The 19,131-nt window shown below is 35.1% G+C and overlaps 1 protein-coding gene across 2 annotated transcripts in view; it reads left to right on the top strand.

Annotated features, from left to right (window-relative positions):
- mctp1b (multiple C2 domains, transmembrane 1b) overlaps nucleotides 1–13,850 on the top strand; it is a 32,407-nt gene extending 18,557 nt beyond the window's left edge. For both annotated transcript variants that reach the window (XM_054613181.1, XM_054613182.1), the window contains exons 5-20: nucleotides 408–531; nucleotides 4,648–4,815; nucleotides 4,900–5,030; nucleotides 7,033–7,219; nucleotides 7,314–7,407; nucleotides 8,424–8,526; nucleotides 9,365–9,467; nucleotides 9,571–9,672; nucleotides 9,866–9,940; nucleotides 10,533–10,652; nucleotides 10,987–11,097; nucleotides 11,181–11,234; nucleotides 11,319–11,428; nucleotides 12,018–12,127; nucleotides 12,220–12,317; nucleotides 13,121–13,850. In XM_054613181.1, the coding sequence (XP_054469156.1) occupies nucleotides 408–531; nucleotides 4,648–4,815; nucleotides 4,900–5,030; nucleotides 7,033–7,219; nucleotides 7,314–7,407; nucleotides 8,424–8,526; nucleotides 9,365–9,467; nucleotides 9,571–9,672; nucleotides 9,866–9,940; nucleotides 10,533–10,652; nucleotides 10,987–11,097; nucleotides 11,181–11,234; nucleotides 11,319–11,428; nucleotides 12,018–12,127; nucleotides 12,220–12,317; nucleotides 13,121–13,192 (1,762 nt within the window). In that variant the 3' untranslated portion in view covers nucleotides 13,193–13,850. The remainder of the gene's footprint in view (nucleotides 1–407; nucleotides 532–4,647; nucleotides 4,816–4,899; nucleotides 5,031–7,032; nucleotides 7,220–7,313; nucleotides 7,408–8,423; nucleotides 8,527–9,364; nucleotides 9,468–9,570; nucleotides 9,673–9,865; nucleotides 9,941–10,532; nucleotides 10,653–10,986; nucleotides 11,098–11,180; nucleotides 11,235–11,318; nucleotides 11,429–12,017; nucleotides 12,128–12,219; nucleotides 12,318–13,120) is intronic.
- Nucleotides 13,851–19,131: the final 5,281 nt, after the last annotated feature.

Here is a 19,131-nt window from a genome sequence, read left to right as displayed (position 1 = left end):
TTTCTGGGGGTTTTCCAACCCTCACACTTTCTCTTGTAAACTGACCCGGCAGCAACCTAGAGTTCTGAAAAGTGAATCCAATGTGTTAAATCTGCGTTCTCTCTCCTGTCCACCAGGGGGCGACTCCTCTGGTTGTATAGAAGTCTATGAGAAAATGACTCTACTTCTCTCTTGATTTATTCCCTCAGTAAACATTGTAAACATGAGTTTATGGTCTCAATCTCTAGTTTCAAGTCTTCTTCAATACAGCATGATGTTCATTTAGTAAATGATGCTCCATTTAGAGTCAAACAGACCATAAAGCAGGGGATGATTTAGGGGCGGGGCATAAGTTATTTGACAAGAAAGTTGTTAAAAAAGGTTCCTTTAAAGGCAGTATTCACCCCTGTCCTACCTGTGTGTTACAGGACGATACCTGTGACTCTGAAACTGGAGGACCCCCATCACCCGGATCAGGACCTGGGCTCTCTGGATCTGAGCGTCACCCTGACGCCTAAAGACAGTCCGTTAGAGGAGCGACGAGACTCCACGGTACGAACGCTGCTCATTACATCATGAAATACTCTGAAACTTAAATTCAAGGAAAGAGTTGAAACTTACTGATGAGACTAACTGTTTTCTGTTCAAGAACAGATGGTAAAAAAAAGGATTTTGCCAGGATATATTTTAGTTTTCCTAAATGATGTTTGTGTTTGTTGATGTAGTATTCAAGTTGGCCACTAGAGGACCTCTGCTCCATGTTCTGAATAAGTAGACTAAAAGCATACATGTATTAATGTCTTCATGCACTCCAAACAAATGGCACATACATTGTTTGTGAGTAAGTTATGTGAATTAAAACTTACCTGGAAGATAACATGAATGCTAATAGTTCTATTTAGAACCTGGAGTCGTGGTGCACTTTGACCTCTAGTGGTCAACATGAGTATTACAACAATAAAACACTTATTTTTCACCTGTTTTCACAAAAAACTGTAAGGAAGATTTGGTTCATAGGTTTGAAAAGCAGAAAAAGAAAACATATTTTTTCTTTATAAAATGATATTTGATCAAACTCAGTATTTTAGTTTTAAAATAATTTAAACAAATCATAATAAGAGATGAGTGTTTGCTTAAACTGGTCACAACTGGTATGAAACCAGTTACTGTTGGTCACAAGTAGACGTTTCTTTGTTTTAAAAGGTTAGGAATCAATGTACTAATCCATTAATCTACTAATCGTTACAATAATGCAGGATTACAAGATCACAGTTATAGTACACCAGCTGAGTACAAGCTGTGTATTTATCAATCCAACACACGTTTTATAAGAACTCATCTTTTAGTTCTGGGTCGGTGATGACCAGAGTTTGTGTTCCTGCAGCAGAGAGCGGTAACGACGTATCGGTGGAGGCCGTATGTGAATAAAGTGAGTTTAGTGGTGATGATTAGGATCCTTCAGCTTCACCCTGATTGAACCCTTCCATCCTTCTTTACCTCCTTCTTTACCTCCTTCTTTACCTCCTAGTCCAACGAGCAGCTTCTTCCTCTAGCCGAGAGCTGAAGAGTTTATTGACTTCTAATGGAAAGAGTCTGTACACTTCAACAACGGCGTATTTGGCCCATTGTAGGTAAAAAACGCAATAAAATTACCGACTCGTTGGTCAGAGGAAAAAACAAAACTTTCTGAGATTAGAGTGGTAACTTTACAAGAAAGAAACTTGAGTATTCTCAGAGAGTATAGAGTTATACATTTACAAGAACAAACTACTAAAAGAAGTGTTTATTTTTTGTTAAGGAACCATCGTTTCACGTTGCCAGGTTGGATCAACCTCCATCACACCACAGGCTCCGCTGCTTGCCATGTTTTATTCCTGCAGCGGATTTTTCTGATCAAATTAGAATTTGCAATCAGATTTATCAATAAGAACATAGTTGTGATTTTAGCCCAGAATCCCCATATCATCATAAACATCTGGGCTTTGAAGATTTCAGGAGAAAACAACATACTGATTTAAGTTTATTTTGTATATCCTTGATCTTTGGTTAGTATTTGAGTATCAGAAGATGTTTTTGAAACGCTTCCGCAGCACCAAGACATTAAACACAGCCCAACATTTATGTTTTATTCAGAATAAAAATGAATCATCAGGCCGAGTGTCAGTCTGTGCTGCAGCTCCAGTCTGAGGGGAAGAGATAAACGATGAGGGATGAAGATCAACACAAAAACAATAACAGAAAGAAACTGAAGACAGAGAGCTCAGATAGATCAAAGTGTCATTAAAATAATGAGGCCACAATAATGAATATTCAGCTCATTCTTCACCGTTAGAATCTATTTTCAGATGCTGTATTCATGGAGCTTAAAGTTGCAATACACCTCCTATTCATCGCTTGTTTGAGCTCCTTGTAGTTAGAAATAAACCCGTCTTCTAGCGCCCCCTAGTGGACTATTAAAGGTGTTTACAGACCTCTTGTTAGAATCATCCTGCAGGAATCAGTTGAAATAATGTATTTTAATGTATATTCAGACAATGCTGCTCAGGAGGTCCTGGAAACGATCCACTAAGGTAATTTATTATCATCATCATCGTCATCGTCATCATCATCATCATCATCATCACAGCTCTCAGTGACACCTTCATGTGATCACCCTTTGTCCGTTAATCACTGTTTTATTTGCTCATTTTAGAATCAAGACCTCATTTGACTGTTTTGTGTTAAAGATTGTTTCATGGCGAGTTCAAATAGATGCCAAACATATTGTGTATTCCGCATCTTAAATTACTACGTTTACATGCACAAAAACATTCAAGTTATTGCCCATATTGCAAAAAAACATAATGTTCCTACTAAAATGTATATATTATAAGTAATATTTCCAGAGAATGCTCCTAAAACCTGAATAAAATCAACATATCCCAAATGTTGTAATTTGAAAATGTCATATTCGGAATATTTCGGAATAACCAAATGGAATATGCTGTTTACTTAACCTGTATAAAATTCAGAATATTGTCATATTCAGAATAATATTGGAGTATTAGTGTGCATGTAAACGTAGTCATTGTTGATTGTTGTCATGTGTTGTAGCTGTTGTCATTTCCATCCACTGACTGTAACCAGATCCCTGTTCTTTAAACTGTTTCCATCCAAGCTAACGTGATGCTATCAGGCTAACATTATCAGGCTAACACGATGTTATCAGTCCATAGTGATGTTATGTGATGTTAAAAGGCAAACATGATGTCATCAGGCTAACGGGATGATATCAGGCTAACACAATCAGGCTAACACAATGTTATCAGGCTAACATGAGGTTATCAAGCTGACGTGATGTTATCAGGCTAACACAATCAGGCCAACGTGATGTTATCAGGCTAACACAATCAGGCTAACTTGATGTTATCAGGCTAACACAATCAGGCTAACTTGATGTTATCAGGCTAACACAATCAGGCTAACGTGATGTTATCAGGCTAACAATATCAGGCTAACACAATGTTATCAGGCTAACAATATCAGGCTAACACGATGTTATCAGGCTAACACAATCAGGCTAACACAATCAGGCTAACGTGATGTTATCAGGCTAACAATATCAGGCTAACACAATGTTATCAGGCTAACAATATCAGGCTAACACGATGTTATCAGGCTAACAATATCAGGCTAACACAATGTTATCAGGCTAACACAATCAGGCTAACTTGATGTTATCAGGCTAACAATATCAGGCTAACACGATGTTATCAGGCTAACACAATCAGGTTAACTTGATGTTATCAGGCTAACAATATCAGGCTAACACGATGTTATCAGGCTAACACAATCAGGCTAACACGATGTTATCAGGCTAACAATATCAGGCTAACACGATGTTATCAGGCTAACACAATCAGGCTAACGTGATGTTATCAGGCTAACAATATCAGGCTAACACAATGTTATCAGGCTAACAATATCAGGCTAACACGATGTTATCAGGCTAACACAATCAGGCTAACACAATCAGGCTAACGTGATGTTATCAGGCTAACAGTATCAGGCTAACACAATGTTATCAGGCTAACAATATCAGGCTAACACGATGTTATCAGGCTAACAATATCAGGCTAACACAATGTTATCAGGCTAACACAATCAGGCTAACTTGATGTTATCAGGCTAACAATATCAGGCTAACACGATGTTATCAGGCTAACACAATCAGGCTAACTTGATGTTATCAGGCTAACAATATCAGGCTAACACGATGTTATCAGGCTAACACAATCAGGCTAACACGATGTTATCAGGCTAACAATATCAGGCTAACACGATGTTATCAGGCTAACACAATCAGGCTAACTTGATGTTATCAGGCTAACAATATCAGGCTAACACGATGTTATCAGGCTAACACAATCAGGCTAACAATATCAGGCTAACACGATGTTATCAGGCTAACACAATCAGGCTAACTTGATGTTATCAGGCTAACACAATCAGGCTAACACGATGTTATCAGGACGAATATGATGTTATTAGGCTAACATATGAAGAACAGGGTCCTGCATGTTGTGTTTTTCCATTCTGACATTTGATACATAAAGTTCATTGTCTGTGTGTGTGTGTGTTTGTGTATGTGTGTGTGTTTGTGTGTGTTTATGTGTGTGTGTGGACCAGCACCAGCAGTCAATGCGTCTCTCGGAGCTTCATCGTAAATCGCAGCTCTGGCGCGGCATCGTTAGCATCGCGCTGATCGAAGGCCGGAACCTGATCCCCATGGACCCCAACGGTCTGAGCGACCCGTACGTCAAGTTCAGACTGGGACCCCAGAAGTACCGCAGCAAGGTACGCTAAAGCTAAAGTAGGGATATGTAGTTTCTTCACATTAAGAGCATGTTTCCCATGATGCATCTGTGTGTTCGTGTGCAGACGGTGCCGAAGACCCTGAGTCCTCAGTGGAGGGAGCAGTTTGACCTCCACATGTACGAAGAGACCGGAGGAATTCTGGAGATCACAGTGTGGGACAAAGACACCGGGAGGAGAGACGACTTCATTGGACGGTCAGCTGGTCTTCTCAATGTTTATCTGCGTTCTTTAGGATACCTTAAAAAACTCACAGAACATCTTAAATGATCTCTAGAACATTTTCAATGATCCCTAAATATAATCTCCCAAAGGATGTAGAACCTCCTGAAGTGTCACTAAACCTCCTTAAGGACTCATAGAACACCCTAAAAGATTTCCAAAACCTTCTCAATGACCACTAACCCACTTGAAGAACTCACAGAACATCTTTAATGATCTCTGAAACCTTTTCAATGATCCCTAGATAGGACCTCCCAAAGGATGTAGAACCGCCTCGTTGACCACTAAACATCCTAAAATCCTATAAATAACCTGTAGAACATTTTCAATGACCACTAAACCTCCTAAATTACTCATAGAACATCTTACATGACTTCTAGAACCTTTTCAATGACCCCGAAACCTCCCAAGAGACTCACAGAACTTCCTAAATTACCTCTAGAACCTTTACAATGTCCACTGAACCTCCTAAATGACCCATAGAACATCCTAAAGGATCTCTCTAGATTTTCAATTATCAATGTTCCTAGAACTTTGCAAAGGATGTAGAACCTCCTAAATGGTCACTAAAACTTCGTAAGGAGTCATAGAACATCTTAAATAACATTTAGAACATTTTCAATAACTAGTGTACCACTTAAAGGACTCATAGAACATCCCAAAGGACCTCTAGAACCTTTTAAATGACCACTTAACCTTCTAAATGACTCATATAATATCCTTACTGACCTGTAGAACCTTTTCAATGGTCACTTAACTTCCTAAAGGACTCATAGAACATCCTAAATTACCTTTAGACCCTTTTAAATGACCACTAAACCACCTAAAGGACTCATAGTACGTTCTAAATGATCTCTGGAACCTTTTCACTGGTCACTTAACCTCCTAAAGGACTCAAAGAACGTTCTAAATGACCTAAAATACCCTTTCAATGATTCCTAGAACTTCCCAAAGTACGTAGACACTCCAAAAGGGTCACTTAACCACCTAAAGGACTCATAGAACATTCTAAATTACCTGTAGAACCTTTTCAATATGCACTAAACCTCCTAAAGGACTCATAGAACATCCTTTAGTACCTCTAGAACCTTTTCAATAACCACCAAACCTCCTATAAAGCTCATAGAAAAACCTACATGCCTTCTGGAACCTTTTCAAATGACCTATAGAACATCCTTAATGACCTCTACAATCTTCTCTGTGACCACTTAACCTCCCCAATGACTAATTGAAAATCCTAATCTAAATTACTTCTAGAACATTTTCAATGATCACTAAACATCCTAAAGGAATCATAGAACATTCTAAATTACCTCTATAACCTTTACAATGGCCACTTAACCTAAAATGTCTATAGAACATCCTAAAGGATCTCTCGAACATTTTTAATGATTCCTAGAACTTTGCAAAGGATGTCGAACCTTCTAAATGACCTGTGAAACCTTTTCAATGAATGCCAATGGCCACTAATCCTCCTCATAGCACCTCCTAAAGGATATCTAGAACTTTTTTAATGACCACTAAACTTTTTAACAGACTTATAGAACTTCCTAAACGACATCTAAAACCTCCTCACTGTCGACTCAGTTGACAATTTAGATACACCAATCGAAAACAAATATTTAATCCTACCCTTGTTGATATATATATATATATATACTTTTTTATGGTTATTTTTTCTCTTATGTCAATCAAATCTGAACGTTATCATCTTTGTGAATATCGATTTAATGACTAATTTGTGTACCTAATAAAGTTGCCACTGAATGTGTTTGCGTGTATATTGTACATTTTCATCTTTTTCCTATTGTAAAATGTTAAATATACTTTTGATTAGATTTTTTTACATTATTTAGTTCATAGTTTATGGACACAGATCATTTTCACTTAACTCTTTCATGTCGTCATATTTGAGTTTTATTGTTTATTGATCTTAACGACCTCTATGTGTGTATCATCACCGTGTTCGTCCTCCAGCTGTCAGATGGACCTCTCCACTCTGTCCAAGGAGAGAACTCACCACCGGGAGCTGAACCTGGAGGAGTCCCGGGGCGTCCTGGTGCTGCTGGTCACGCTGACGGCCTCCGCCCACGTCTCCATCGCCGACCTCTCCGTCACGCCGCTGGACGACCCGCTGGAGCGCCGCGACATCCTCAAACGCTACGTGAGCAGAACTCTTTAAAGCTGATGATCAGATCCAAACCATGAAAAAAGATAAAAAACTACCGAATGACTCACTTCCTGTTTGGTTCCTCCAGAGCGCGATGAAGTCGTTCTCCAACCTCAAAGACGTCGGCATCGTCCAGGTGAAGGTGATGAGAGCCGAAGGACTCATGGTGGCAGACGTTACCGGTAAAAACACAAAATACATCCTGGACTGTACTTTATACATTCTCTATTGTACATTATAGTACTATGAGGTACTTTAAAAGCCTTAATACAACTATGAGGTACTCTATACATTCTCTACTGTACTTTATACTCCTGTACTGTAGTTTATGCTCCTATGAGATACTTTATACTTCTATGATATACTTTATACTCCTGTACTGTAGTTTATACTTCTATGAGATACTTTATACTACTATGAGATACTTTATACATTCTCTATTGTACATTATAGTACTATGAGGTACTTTATACATTCTCTATTGTACATTATAGTACTATGAGGTACTCTATACATTCTCTACTGTACTTTATAGTCCTGTACTGTACTTTATACTACTATGAGATACTTTATACTCCTGTACTGTAGTTTATGCTCCTATGAGATACTTTATACTCCTGTACTCTACTTTATACTCCTGTACTGTAGTTTATGCTCCTATGAGATACTTTATACTTTTATGATATACTTTATACTCCTGTACTCTACTTTATACTACTATGAGATACTTTAAACGCCTACACTGTATTTAATACTACTCTGAGATACTTTATACATTCCTTACTGTATTTTATACTACTATGAGTTACTTTAAACTTTCTCTACTGTACTTTATACTACTTTGAGATACATTATACTCCATTACTGTACTTAATACTTGCTATGGTGTACTTTATACATCCTGTACAGTACTTTGTACATGCTGTAAAGTATTTAATACTTTCTGTACAGTACTTTGTAGATCCTGTAAAGTATTTTATACTTGCTGTACAGTACATAATACATCATATACAGTACTTTATACTCCTGTACAGTACTTTGTATATGCTGTGCTACTTTATACTTGCTGTACAGTACATACTGCATACTGTACAGTACGTTATACTCCTGTACAGTACTTTATACTCCTGTACAGTACTTTATACTTGCTGTAATCACTCTTCAGCAGCTGTATGATGTGCTGTGAATGTCTTCGTAGGTAAAAGTGATCCGTTCTGTGTTCTGGAGCTGAACAATGACCGACTTCAGACTCACACAGTTTACAAGAACCTGAACCCAGAGTGGAACAAAGTCTTCACCTTGTGAGTTCTTAATAAAGTTAATTAAGTTGATTAACTACTTTACTTGAGTGTTTTTCCATTGTATGATACTTTATACTTCTACTCCACTACATCTTAGAAGGACATTTACTTCATCATATTCAGCTATAGTTATAGTTACTGTGCAGATGAATATTTTACATTAAAAAACACATGAAACATACAATTGTTGTCTTTCTGACAAGGAACTTTTATATCCACCAGACTCCATTGAAAAAAACAGTAATTTTAACTATCAGAACACAGGAGTTCCTGGTCTACAGCTGCCTCCATCTGTTAGTTTATTTGTGTTATTGTGTTACTTTGGTGTTTTAACGGGTTAGTTTAGATTCACCAAAGTCACACAACAACACAAACAAACTAACAGATGGAGGCAGCTGTAGACCAGGAACTCCTGTGTTCTCAGAGTTAAAATTACTGTTTTTTTCAATGAAGTCTGGGGTGTTTGAAAAAAGCATAGATATTCAGTTTCAGTTCCACGTCACAAAGATAGAGGTGAGAATACTCTAAATATAGCGTAAACTTAAACTGATATTTATTCTTTTAGGTGTCTAAAATACATCCACAGCAGTACATTGCTTTGCTCCGTATACTGTAGTAATACTCTGACTGTGGAAAAGTACTTCATACAAACACACAACAAAACATCAAAAATGTCCCTTTAAGTGAAATCTGCATACAAATAAATAACAATACTAGTTTTTTTTATTGTGTAATCCAAGAAGTATCTTTTCTTTTTTGTTCCATAAAATCCCAGCATGGTTCTGTATACAGATATTATTCTAACTCCATTGTTCCTCATCTTCCTCTGTTTCCATAGCAACGTTAAAGACATCCACTCAGTGTTGGAGGTGACGGTGTTTGATGAGGACAGAGACCGGAGCGCTGACTTCCTGGGAAAAGTGGCAATACCTTTATTATATGTGAGTATAACTAGAAATAATACAAACAATATACAAATCTAAAGTGTATAAAAACATCAAAACCTGTCGATACTTACTGTTACTGTGTTTTTATTTCTGTCAGATCCGAAACGGTGAACGGAAGAGTTACACGTTGAAGAACAAAGAGCTGACGGGACCGACGAAAGGAGTCATCTACCTGGAGATGGACGTCATCTACAACTCTGTGAGTACACGTTATACTGTGGTACTGAGTACATGAAGCCAAGTACTTTAGTACAAGTAACTACATCTCAGAGGTAAATGTTGTACTTTTTACTGTACTACATCTCAGAGGTAGATATTGTACTTTTCCCCTCCACAGCAGGTATCACCTGTCCTCGGTCACATGACCTCTCTCACTGTGTTTTCCTCTTCAGGTTAAAGCTGCTCTGAAGACCGTCGTTCCTGCAGAACAGAAATACATCGAGGAAGAACCAAAAGTCTCCAAGCAGGTTCGTTTATGTGCATATTGTTTACTTTATTGTTCCAACTTCCTGTAGCTCTTAACCACTACAAATATTATTATTCATTATCAATTAATCTGACCAATGATTGATTAATCAATTAAACATTTTTAAACCCAAACATATGAAATATTCTGTCATTTATGACAAAGAAAAGCTGCAAATCATCTCATTTGAGGAGCTTGAAATAGAGAATATTCTGCTTTTTTGCTTGAAAAATAACCTAAACAATAAACAGATTATCAGATTAATTACCTGACGATCGAGTAATTGTTACAGCTCTAGTTAGTGAGATCAATTAATTGTTCTTTTGGTCTTTAAATAACTATTTATATAGTTTATATTTTTCCTTAATGTAACTGATCATAATAAATAATAAAAATAATAAATAATAAATAATAAATAATAAATAATAAATAATAATAATAATACTACTACTACTACTAATAATAATAATAATAATAATAATAATAATAATAATAATAATAATAATAATAATAATAATAATAATAATAATAATAATAATAATAATAATAATAATAGTAGTAGTAGTAATAATAAATAACTTTGTGTCTCTCAGATGCTGCAGCAGAACTTTAACCGGGTGAAGAGGTGCATCATGGTCCTGATCAGCTACGGGACGTATATCAACAGCTGCTTTGAGTGGGAGTCTGCACAGAGGAGCATCATCTCCTTTGTGGTATGAAACACACACACACACACACACACACACACACACACACACACACACACACACACACACACACACACACACACACACACACACACACACACACACACACACACACATATAATGATGAGCTTGAAGAATAACTTTATAGAAACAGACAAGCTTCTAATGGAGGTCATACAGAGGATCAGGACTAAACTGAGACTGGTTCAGGACCAGATAAATGTTTCTCACTGTCCCTTAGTCCTCCAGCCTTTTGAGGTTCAGACCGACAACAAGTACTTTTACTTCTGGTACTTTAAGTACATTATAAAGTACCTGTTTCCCTGGTTTTCGTCTCCAGCTGTTCGTGGTGGTCGTGTGGAACTTCGAGCTCTACATGCTGCCAATGGCTCTTCTGCTGCTGCTGGTCTGGAACTACGTCTTCTCCTCGAGCAGAGAAACATGTGAAACGGTGAGAAATCAAAGACCACACATTGTTTTTTATGACAAACGTCTGTCTTTCAAACAGTTAAACGATTCCATTTCCTGTTTCAGTCCATGGAGGCCATGTTTGAATGGGAGGCAGAAGAGGAGGATAAAGATGAGAAGGTAGCGTCGTTATGAAACAGCATCACATTCATCTGTTATATTATATTAAATATTAAAACAGATGTTTTCTGTCGTCTCCTTCAGGATTCGGAGCCGAAGGGCTTCATGGATAAACTGTACGCCATCCAGGACGTGTTCGTCAGCGTGCAGAGCGCTCTGGACGACGTGGCGTCGTACGGAGAGAGGATCAAGAAGTACGTATCACTGAGGAGGAAAGGACGGAGGAAACACGAGAATTAAACCTCAAGAAGAGGAAGTTAAAGATGCAAATACAACGACATCATCAGGATCTATGAAAGAAAATAAACAAACATTCATTCATGCATATTTTTCTGTTTCTGTTGTCAGATAACCACGACAGTTCTAAACTTATTTTAACATTTCTGAATTTCATGAGAAAAACTTAAATAAAAAAAAGTTGTACATTTCCAAGAAAGAAAAACTCAAAATTGAACGAGAAAACAAACTCTTTACTCTTTAAAAACGTTTTACTTAAATCTCTGAATTGTATTTTTCTGAATATTATCCCCCTCACTTTTCAATTTAATTTATAATATAATATAAAAACATTAACAGCATTTCTTTACAAGATTTAGAAAATAAATCTTTCCACAGTAACAAAAAAAAATCAACAGATAAAACTTATGAGAGACTTTAGGAAGTCCCTGACCAATTAATAGTTATTGATTATGCATATTGCATTCATGATCTGCATGAGTCCTGTTAGCCGCTGTGAAGCACTGACATGGTGTCTCCTCGTCTCGTTCTCCTCTGGTTCTGCAGCACCGTGAACTGGACCGTGCCTTTCCTCAGCTGGCTGGCGATCGCTGCCTTGTGTTCGGCCACAGTTCTTCTCTACCTCATTCCTCTCAGATACCTGGTGCTGGCCTGGGGTGAGTCCTGTTATTACCTCCAACACAACACAGACAATGTACTCTGTGTGTATAAGTACTCAAGGCTGCTTTTCTTCTCTTCTGTTCCTCAGGTGTGAACAAGTTCACCAAGAAGCTTCGTGATCCGTATCTGATCGACAACAACGAGCTGCTGGACTTCCTGTCCAGAGTCCCGTCTGATGTTCAAGTGGTGAGTAACTCATGGAGTTCTGCAGAGAGGGAAACATCATTAGGAGCATTGTAAATAGTTTATTCAGATCTTAAAAAAACAACATAAAAACATGAAACATAAAACACAGAAGAAACACAAACATGATTGAAGACATTAAGGAAGACTTGAAACTAGAGATTGAGACCATAAACTCATGTTTACAATGTTTACTGAGGGAATAAATCAAGAGAGAAGTAGAGTCATTTTCTCATAGACTTCTATACAACCAGAGGAGTCGCCCCCTGGTGGACAGGAGAGATAATGCAGCTTTAAGACACGAAGAGTTGATTTCACTTTTCAGAAGATTACATTTTTTTTATTTTTTATATTTTAATTTTATATTTTAATTTTATATATTTTTTTCTGAATATTATCCCCTCACTTTTCATTTTAATTTTTAGTTATATTTTTATATTTTTATTTTATTTTATATTTTATATTTTATATTTTATATTTTATATTTTATTTTTATTTTAATTTTATATTTTAATTTTCTGAATATTATCCCCCTCACTTTTAATTTTAATTTTAATTATTTTTAGTGGAATAAACACAGATTATTTATTATTAAAATGAGTATTTTATGTTTTAAAAGATGTCTGGAGGATCTATAAACATGATATGGCTGTTTAAATTACTGTGATAACTTTTTTTGCAAAATAAAATGCTTTTTGAATCGGAGACGAGAGTTTGTGAAATATACATTTTATGCTGCAGGTGTTCAGATCTGTCATCGTATTTTAATCTGTGTGTGTGTGTGTGTGTGTGTGTGTGTATAACAGGTGCAGTACCGGGAGCTGAGGGTGGACCCCGGACACAGTCCCAGCAAACGCAGGAGGATCAACCCGAGTTAGCGGCTCGTCGTCGCTCCTCTCTCCTGTAAACTCTGTAAACTACGTTATTTATATATTTCTTGTATATTTTGATTATTCTGAAGAAGTTTTATCTGCTGAGCTGTTGTTGTTTTTTTGGTTTTGTTACTGTGGAAAGATTTATTTTCTAAATCTTGTAAAGAAATGCTGTTAATGTTTTTTTATTTCTTGTAAAAACACACAGAATGAATAATAATAATAATAATAATGTTTATTATTATTATTATTATTATTATTATTACACAGAGTATGCATGACTGAAGCTGCTGCTGCATGGAGGTGTTTTATATTCCTTATGTGTGTGTCGGTGTCTGATGTCACTCTGAAGGTAGAGCTGCATGTTGTAGCTGTTATCACTCTTCCTCCATATATGACAGTATTTATACACACTCAGTAAATAATGCCTGGTATGAAAACACATGTCGGATCCACAGCATGTTGAATTCACAAACTGCTCCTTTATTTGCACAAATAGAGTCATCTGGATTTCAGTACGGGAAGCTACGGCGGCCTGTAAGGGCCACTGTAGGTGAAAAATAAATGCATAAATAAATAATGGAGGACGGGGATAATAAACAGAGACAAATGGAGTTAATTTACAAAAAAATGCACAAATTTACAATTTAAGATCAGAGATATAACAAGGAAATGTTTAGAGATTATGATTTTTTTTTTAACGATGTAAAAATTCTGAATTTTCAAGATTAAAGTCCTAAATTTACAAACATTTTTACAAATAATATATAATTAATTATATATTATTATATAATATTAATATTTTCTTTATTTTACAACTTTTTTACAAGTAATTGTTTTCCTCGTAAAATTCAGAATTTTCAAGATTGAAGTCTTAAATTTACGTGAATTTTTTTTTAATATATAGATATCCTCTGAGATTATAAAGGTTCATTCAACCTTGCAAAGTGATGTGCTTCCTTGAAAAAAATATAATTTTCTTATATTATAATTCTATATATATATATATATATATATGGGTTTTATATTATATATTTATGTATTTTTGGTTTACCACTTTAATCTCAGAGAACATCCAAGTTTCTTCTCGGTAATACAAATGTATATCTCTATAGACATTTTTATTTTATTTTTCTCATTAAATACAGGTTTTCTTTCTTGGAAATTTATGACTTTTATCTCAATCAATATACCATTTCTTTCTTGGAAATTTACCAATTAAATCTCGGAAATTCAGATATTTTTTTTCTCTGAATATTACCCCCCGGCCCCAGCTCTTCATTTTATTTTTTTTATTTTTTTTACCTACAATGGTCCTTTATTTAGCCTTAAGTAAAACAGTAAAATCCTGCTTTAACATGAATGCATGAGCAACAATAATCTAATGATAGAATATAAAATATAAAGAACATTCTCGGAGGGCATTTTTATACTTTTAATACTTTAAGTACATTTTTCTATAAAAACATACATTTACTTTCACACAACTTGTACTTAGTGTAGTATTTTAAATATCTGAATACTTCCTCCACCTCCATCTTTAAACTTGGTTTGCACATTTCATAAACACTTTACTGGTTTATATCTTTTAGTATTATTGCAATTCATTCAGTTTATAAAGACAGAAAGCAAAATATTCGTCACTTTAACATTTCATTATGACAGAAAAAAACATATAAGAATGTTAATTGTGTTTCACTTAATTTCTTTGTTTGATTTGTTTTTATTTTTGTATTTTAAATCTTCCATAAAATTGAACTATATGAACAATCATATTCTGTATTTTTCCAGTAAATATCTCAGATGAAAAATACAAAATGTACTTTTTGTGTCATTTTATTTTACAATTAATCTGATTTATTTTGTCTAATTCTGACTGCTTCCAATTTATCTCTAACTTCCTGTTTTTTACTGTAAAGTCAGAGTGTTTCATATGTGGAAGGTTCTGGGATGTGGTTTCTCTGCATGTCTGTTTCTTTTTGTATTTTTGTGTCAAAGTATTTTTGCATGACTGAACATAAACAATATGCATAAAGTGCTTTTATGGATCCTGAATGTGAAGTTGATCTGCCGTGTGACGTCCTGAGCTGCAGGTAAAGAGAGGAAGTTATAAACCTGATAAACTGTTCTCTCTCTCCACCATTGATTCATCTCTTCTGTCATGAATCTGGGTTGTTTTTCCTGTTGCATCATGGGTATTTTCTGCTGAAGACTGTGTAGTGTTTGTCTGAGAAAATATATTTCTACACAGAAACACGTGGCTCTCTCTTTGATATTATTATATAAAAGTGATGTTATGTATATTTTCAGTGCAAAAAAATAGTGTAAGAAAGTAAATACAGTATATATATATATATATATATATATATATATATATTATACAATTTATCTTCCCTATCTTTGACTTCTGTAAATTGAATTAATCCAAATGAATTCTCATAACCCCAGACAGGTTGACCTTCCTCTTCCTTTCCCCTCAGATTAGAAGTCTTTAACAAACTGCATATATCTGAATATAAATGGAAATATAAGTGCATTTTAGTATAAATATGAATAGAGTTTGTCACTCTTAATATTTCTTCTGGATTTAATATAATATTTATGCTTTTGTAGTCAGCTCGTCAGCGGTTTGCTACAAATCCTTTATCTCGTGTGTTTGTTCACATTGAGTCAACTTGTATCCGTTTAAAGCACGCAGACGTATCCATCAGCAGGTGGTGTTCTCTCAGCCCTCAGCAGAACCCTGTGAGGCTGAAGGGAACCTAGAACCAGCAAGGTTCTCAGGCAAGTTCTGAAGCGGCTCCTTCTCTTTGATGTCTCAGTCAGAGGCCTCTCAGCGAACATCAAAGCCACTGAAGAGGTCACTTTAATTCACCACACTCCATTCTTCATTAGGGCTTATTATTTGTAGTATTTTATTTCTGTATTTCTTTTTTATTATTGTCTCCTGAATTTGTGCTCAAACTCTTCTTTTGTCTCATTTATTTATGTATTTATTGAGAAAAAGCTAAAGTCTAATTACTGAAGGACTGAAGTATATATAATAATATATATAATCCTCTACGTCACTGTGATGTCATGCTGCAGTACTACTTCTAGTTTCACTCTAAAACACTCAAAACTAAGACGCAGCAGACGTAAACTAAAGTTACAAAAGGTTATAGAGCATAATTTCCAGTTTATATGAATTTAATTATTTTACTTTTTACTATAGTACATCTTAGAGGTAAATATTGTATTTTGAACATCTTTAACTGTGTAGTTCTCAGTTTCGTCCAGCAGGGGGACTCATGTGCTTTGATTATTTAAAGATCAGCAGACAAAATAACTTTGCCTTTTTGAACTTTAGGACAAATTTAAAAATGATGTTATTCACAGATGAGGATGTTCAGAGGTCAGAGGTCACCGTCCTGATGGTTTAAGGACTGAAGCTCTTCTTCATCTAGTGAAACTATTAGTCGATTAATCGAGCAGTCGATTGAGAGAAAAGTAATCTGCATCTATTTTACTAATTGATTTATAATTTAAGTCACTTTTTAAGAATAAATTGCTATTTAAAGCTTCTAAAATGTGATTATTTGACACTTTTCTTCATATCTGATTATTAACTGATTATTTTCTGCAGCTTCCTCTATTTTCAAAATTATTAATTAATTAATTGAGAAAATAAACTGCGGAGTAATCAATACTGAAAATAATAGTTAGTTTCAGCTGTAGAACAGAGTTTTAATGAGGTGAAGAGGATTATTTATTCTCTAAAACAACAAGTTATTTAAATCAAAGGTCAAAATACATAGTTTGTCCTCTACAGAAACAGAAAAAGCTCATTTTTGTGCCAAATATAAGTCAAAATATATAATCACAATCATAAAAGAGACATGTTTTGTTTTCACTTTCCTCTCATAAAGTCTATATTTGTGTTCTTCTCTGTTTTTCATCCTCTGTGTCTCCGTCGGTTCACTTCCTTCCTGATGAGATGAATTCTTCCTTCCGTTGAACATCTTGATTCTCTCCCAGGTTTTTCTTTTTGACTCATTACATCACGACCGACAAAGAGACGGACGTTACTCAATCCAGTCTGCTTTACTTCATCATCACACTTACTGTTCTGGAGCTTTTGATCACAGCACATGGTCTTCATCAGCTGATAGTCTGGACTGTTGTCATGAAAAGAATCCAGTGAGGAGATTTATGTGAGAAATATAAATTATTATGATTATCTCAATTTCAAAATGTAATCAAACAGCTGTGTAAGAAGTACTCTGATCATAAGTAGTAATACAACAGTGTAGCAGTACTCTGTGACAAGTAAAAGACCTGCTTTCAAACTCTAGAATTACAAAAATAATGTTATACATTTGTATACTTAAAGTACCTCAATGATATTGAAAAGTAAAAGTTCTGCATATAAACGTATTGGTTTCAATGTATATACTTAAAGTACCAAAAGTACTTACAAAAGTTCCTTATAATAACTTTAATTAAAAGCAGCAATACTACAGCGTAGAAATACTCTTTGACAAGTAAAAGTTGTGCATACAAACCCTAAAAGTACAAAAGTATTGGTATCATAAGATAAAATACTACTTAAAATACCAAAAGTACTTTGAAAAGTTAATCATTGAACCTTTAATTAAAAGTACCAAAACTACAGTGTAGAAATACTCTAAAGTAAAAGTCCTGCTTTCAAACTAAAAGTACAAAAGTATTGGTGTCAAAATATACGTAAAGTAGCAAAAGTATTTTAAATAGTTCCTTATAGTAACTTTAATTAAAAGCAGCAAAACTACACAGTGTAGAAATACTCTAAAAGTATTGGTATAAAAATATACCTAAATTACCAAAAGTGAAAGAACCCACCATGCTGATTAATATTATCTTATAATACTTTATAATACTTCACACACAGCTCATTTTAATTACTTTACACACTGTTGGTAATTTGATGTTTATAAATACATCATAATTTATCAATCAGAAACAGACCCATTAAGTATAAAATATTAAGCACTTAAAAATGTGTTTTTAAGTGCATTACTTGAGTAAATGTACTTAGTTACTCTATGTCACTGTATCATTAATATTTTAAGTATTTTCCTTTGCAGCTTTTGGTTTATAGTAACGGTGGATTAGAACCAGTAAACAACACAAAGTAAAGTACAGTTTTATGTACTTTACTCCATACTACTACTTCATACTTCTCTCCTAAAGAGTATCATTTCCCTCTGAGAGTTGAGTAGAAAAAGAACTACAAAAAAGTACTTGGGTGCAGTATTTGAGTTAATGTACTTATGTCACTGTAATGTTTATTATTTGAAGTATTTTTCGGTGTAATATAACTAAGTGAGTAAATGTACTTAAGTAAAGTTAAAGTACTTATTTCAAACTACTAAGAGTGTTTTTCCCCTGAGAGGGGCTGAGACGTGTCGTAGTAGAAACTGGAAATACTCAAATACCTTAAACGTGTACTGAGTAAAACTATTTTGTAACTTTCCACCTTTTGTGTTTTATTAGCTCCAGGAAACAATTATGAAATAATGTAAATGTATTTCATAATTGTGTGTGTGTGTGTGTGTGTGTTAATGTGTGTGTGTTAATGTGTGTGTGTGTTAATGTGTGTGTTAATTGTGTGTGTGTGTGTGTGATGTGTGTGTTAATGTGTGTGTGTTAATGTGTGTGTGTGTGTGTGTGTGTGTGTGTTAATTGTGTGTGTGTGTGTTAATGTGTGTGTGTGTGTGTGTGTGTTAATGTGTGTGTGTGTTAATGTGTGTGTGTGTGTGTGTTAATGTGTGTGTGTGTGTGTGTTAATGTGTGTGTGTGTGTGTGTGTTGTGTGTGTGTGTGTGTGTGTGTGTTAATGTGTGTGTGTGTGTGTGTGTGTGTGTGTTGTGTGTGTGTGTGTGTGTGTGTGTGTTAATGTGTGTGTGTGTGTGTGTGTGTGTGTGT

The sequence above is a fragment of the Anoplopoma fimbria genome, chromosome 14, assembly GCF_027596085.1.
Source record: "Anoplopoma fimbria isolate UVic2021 breed Golden Eagle Sablefish chromosome 14, Afim_UVic_2022, whole genome shotgun sequence".
NCBI classification, from domain to species: Eukaryota; Metazoa; Chordata; class Actinopteri; order Perciformes; family Anoplopomatidae; genus Anoplopoma; species Anoplopoma fimbria.
Note: the sequence above shows the minus strand (reverse complement) of the source record. Positions and strands in the feature narration are given on the sequence as shown.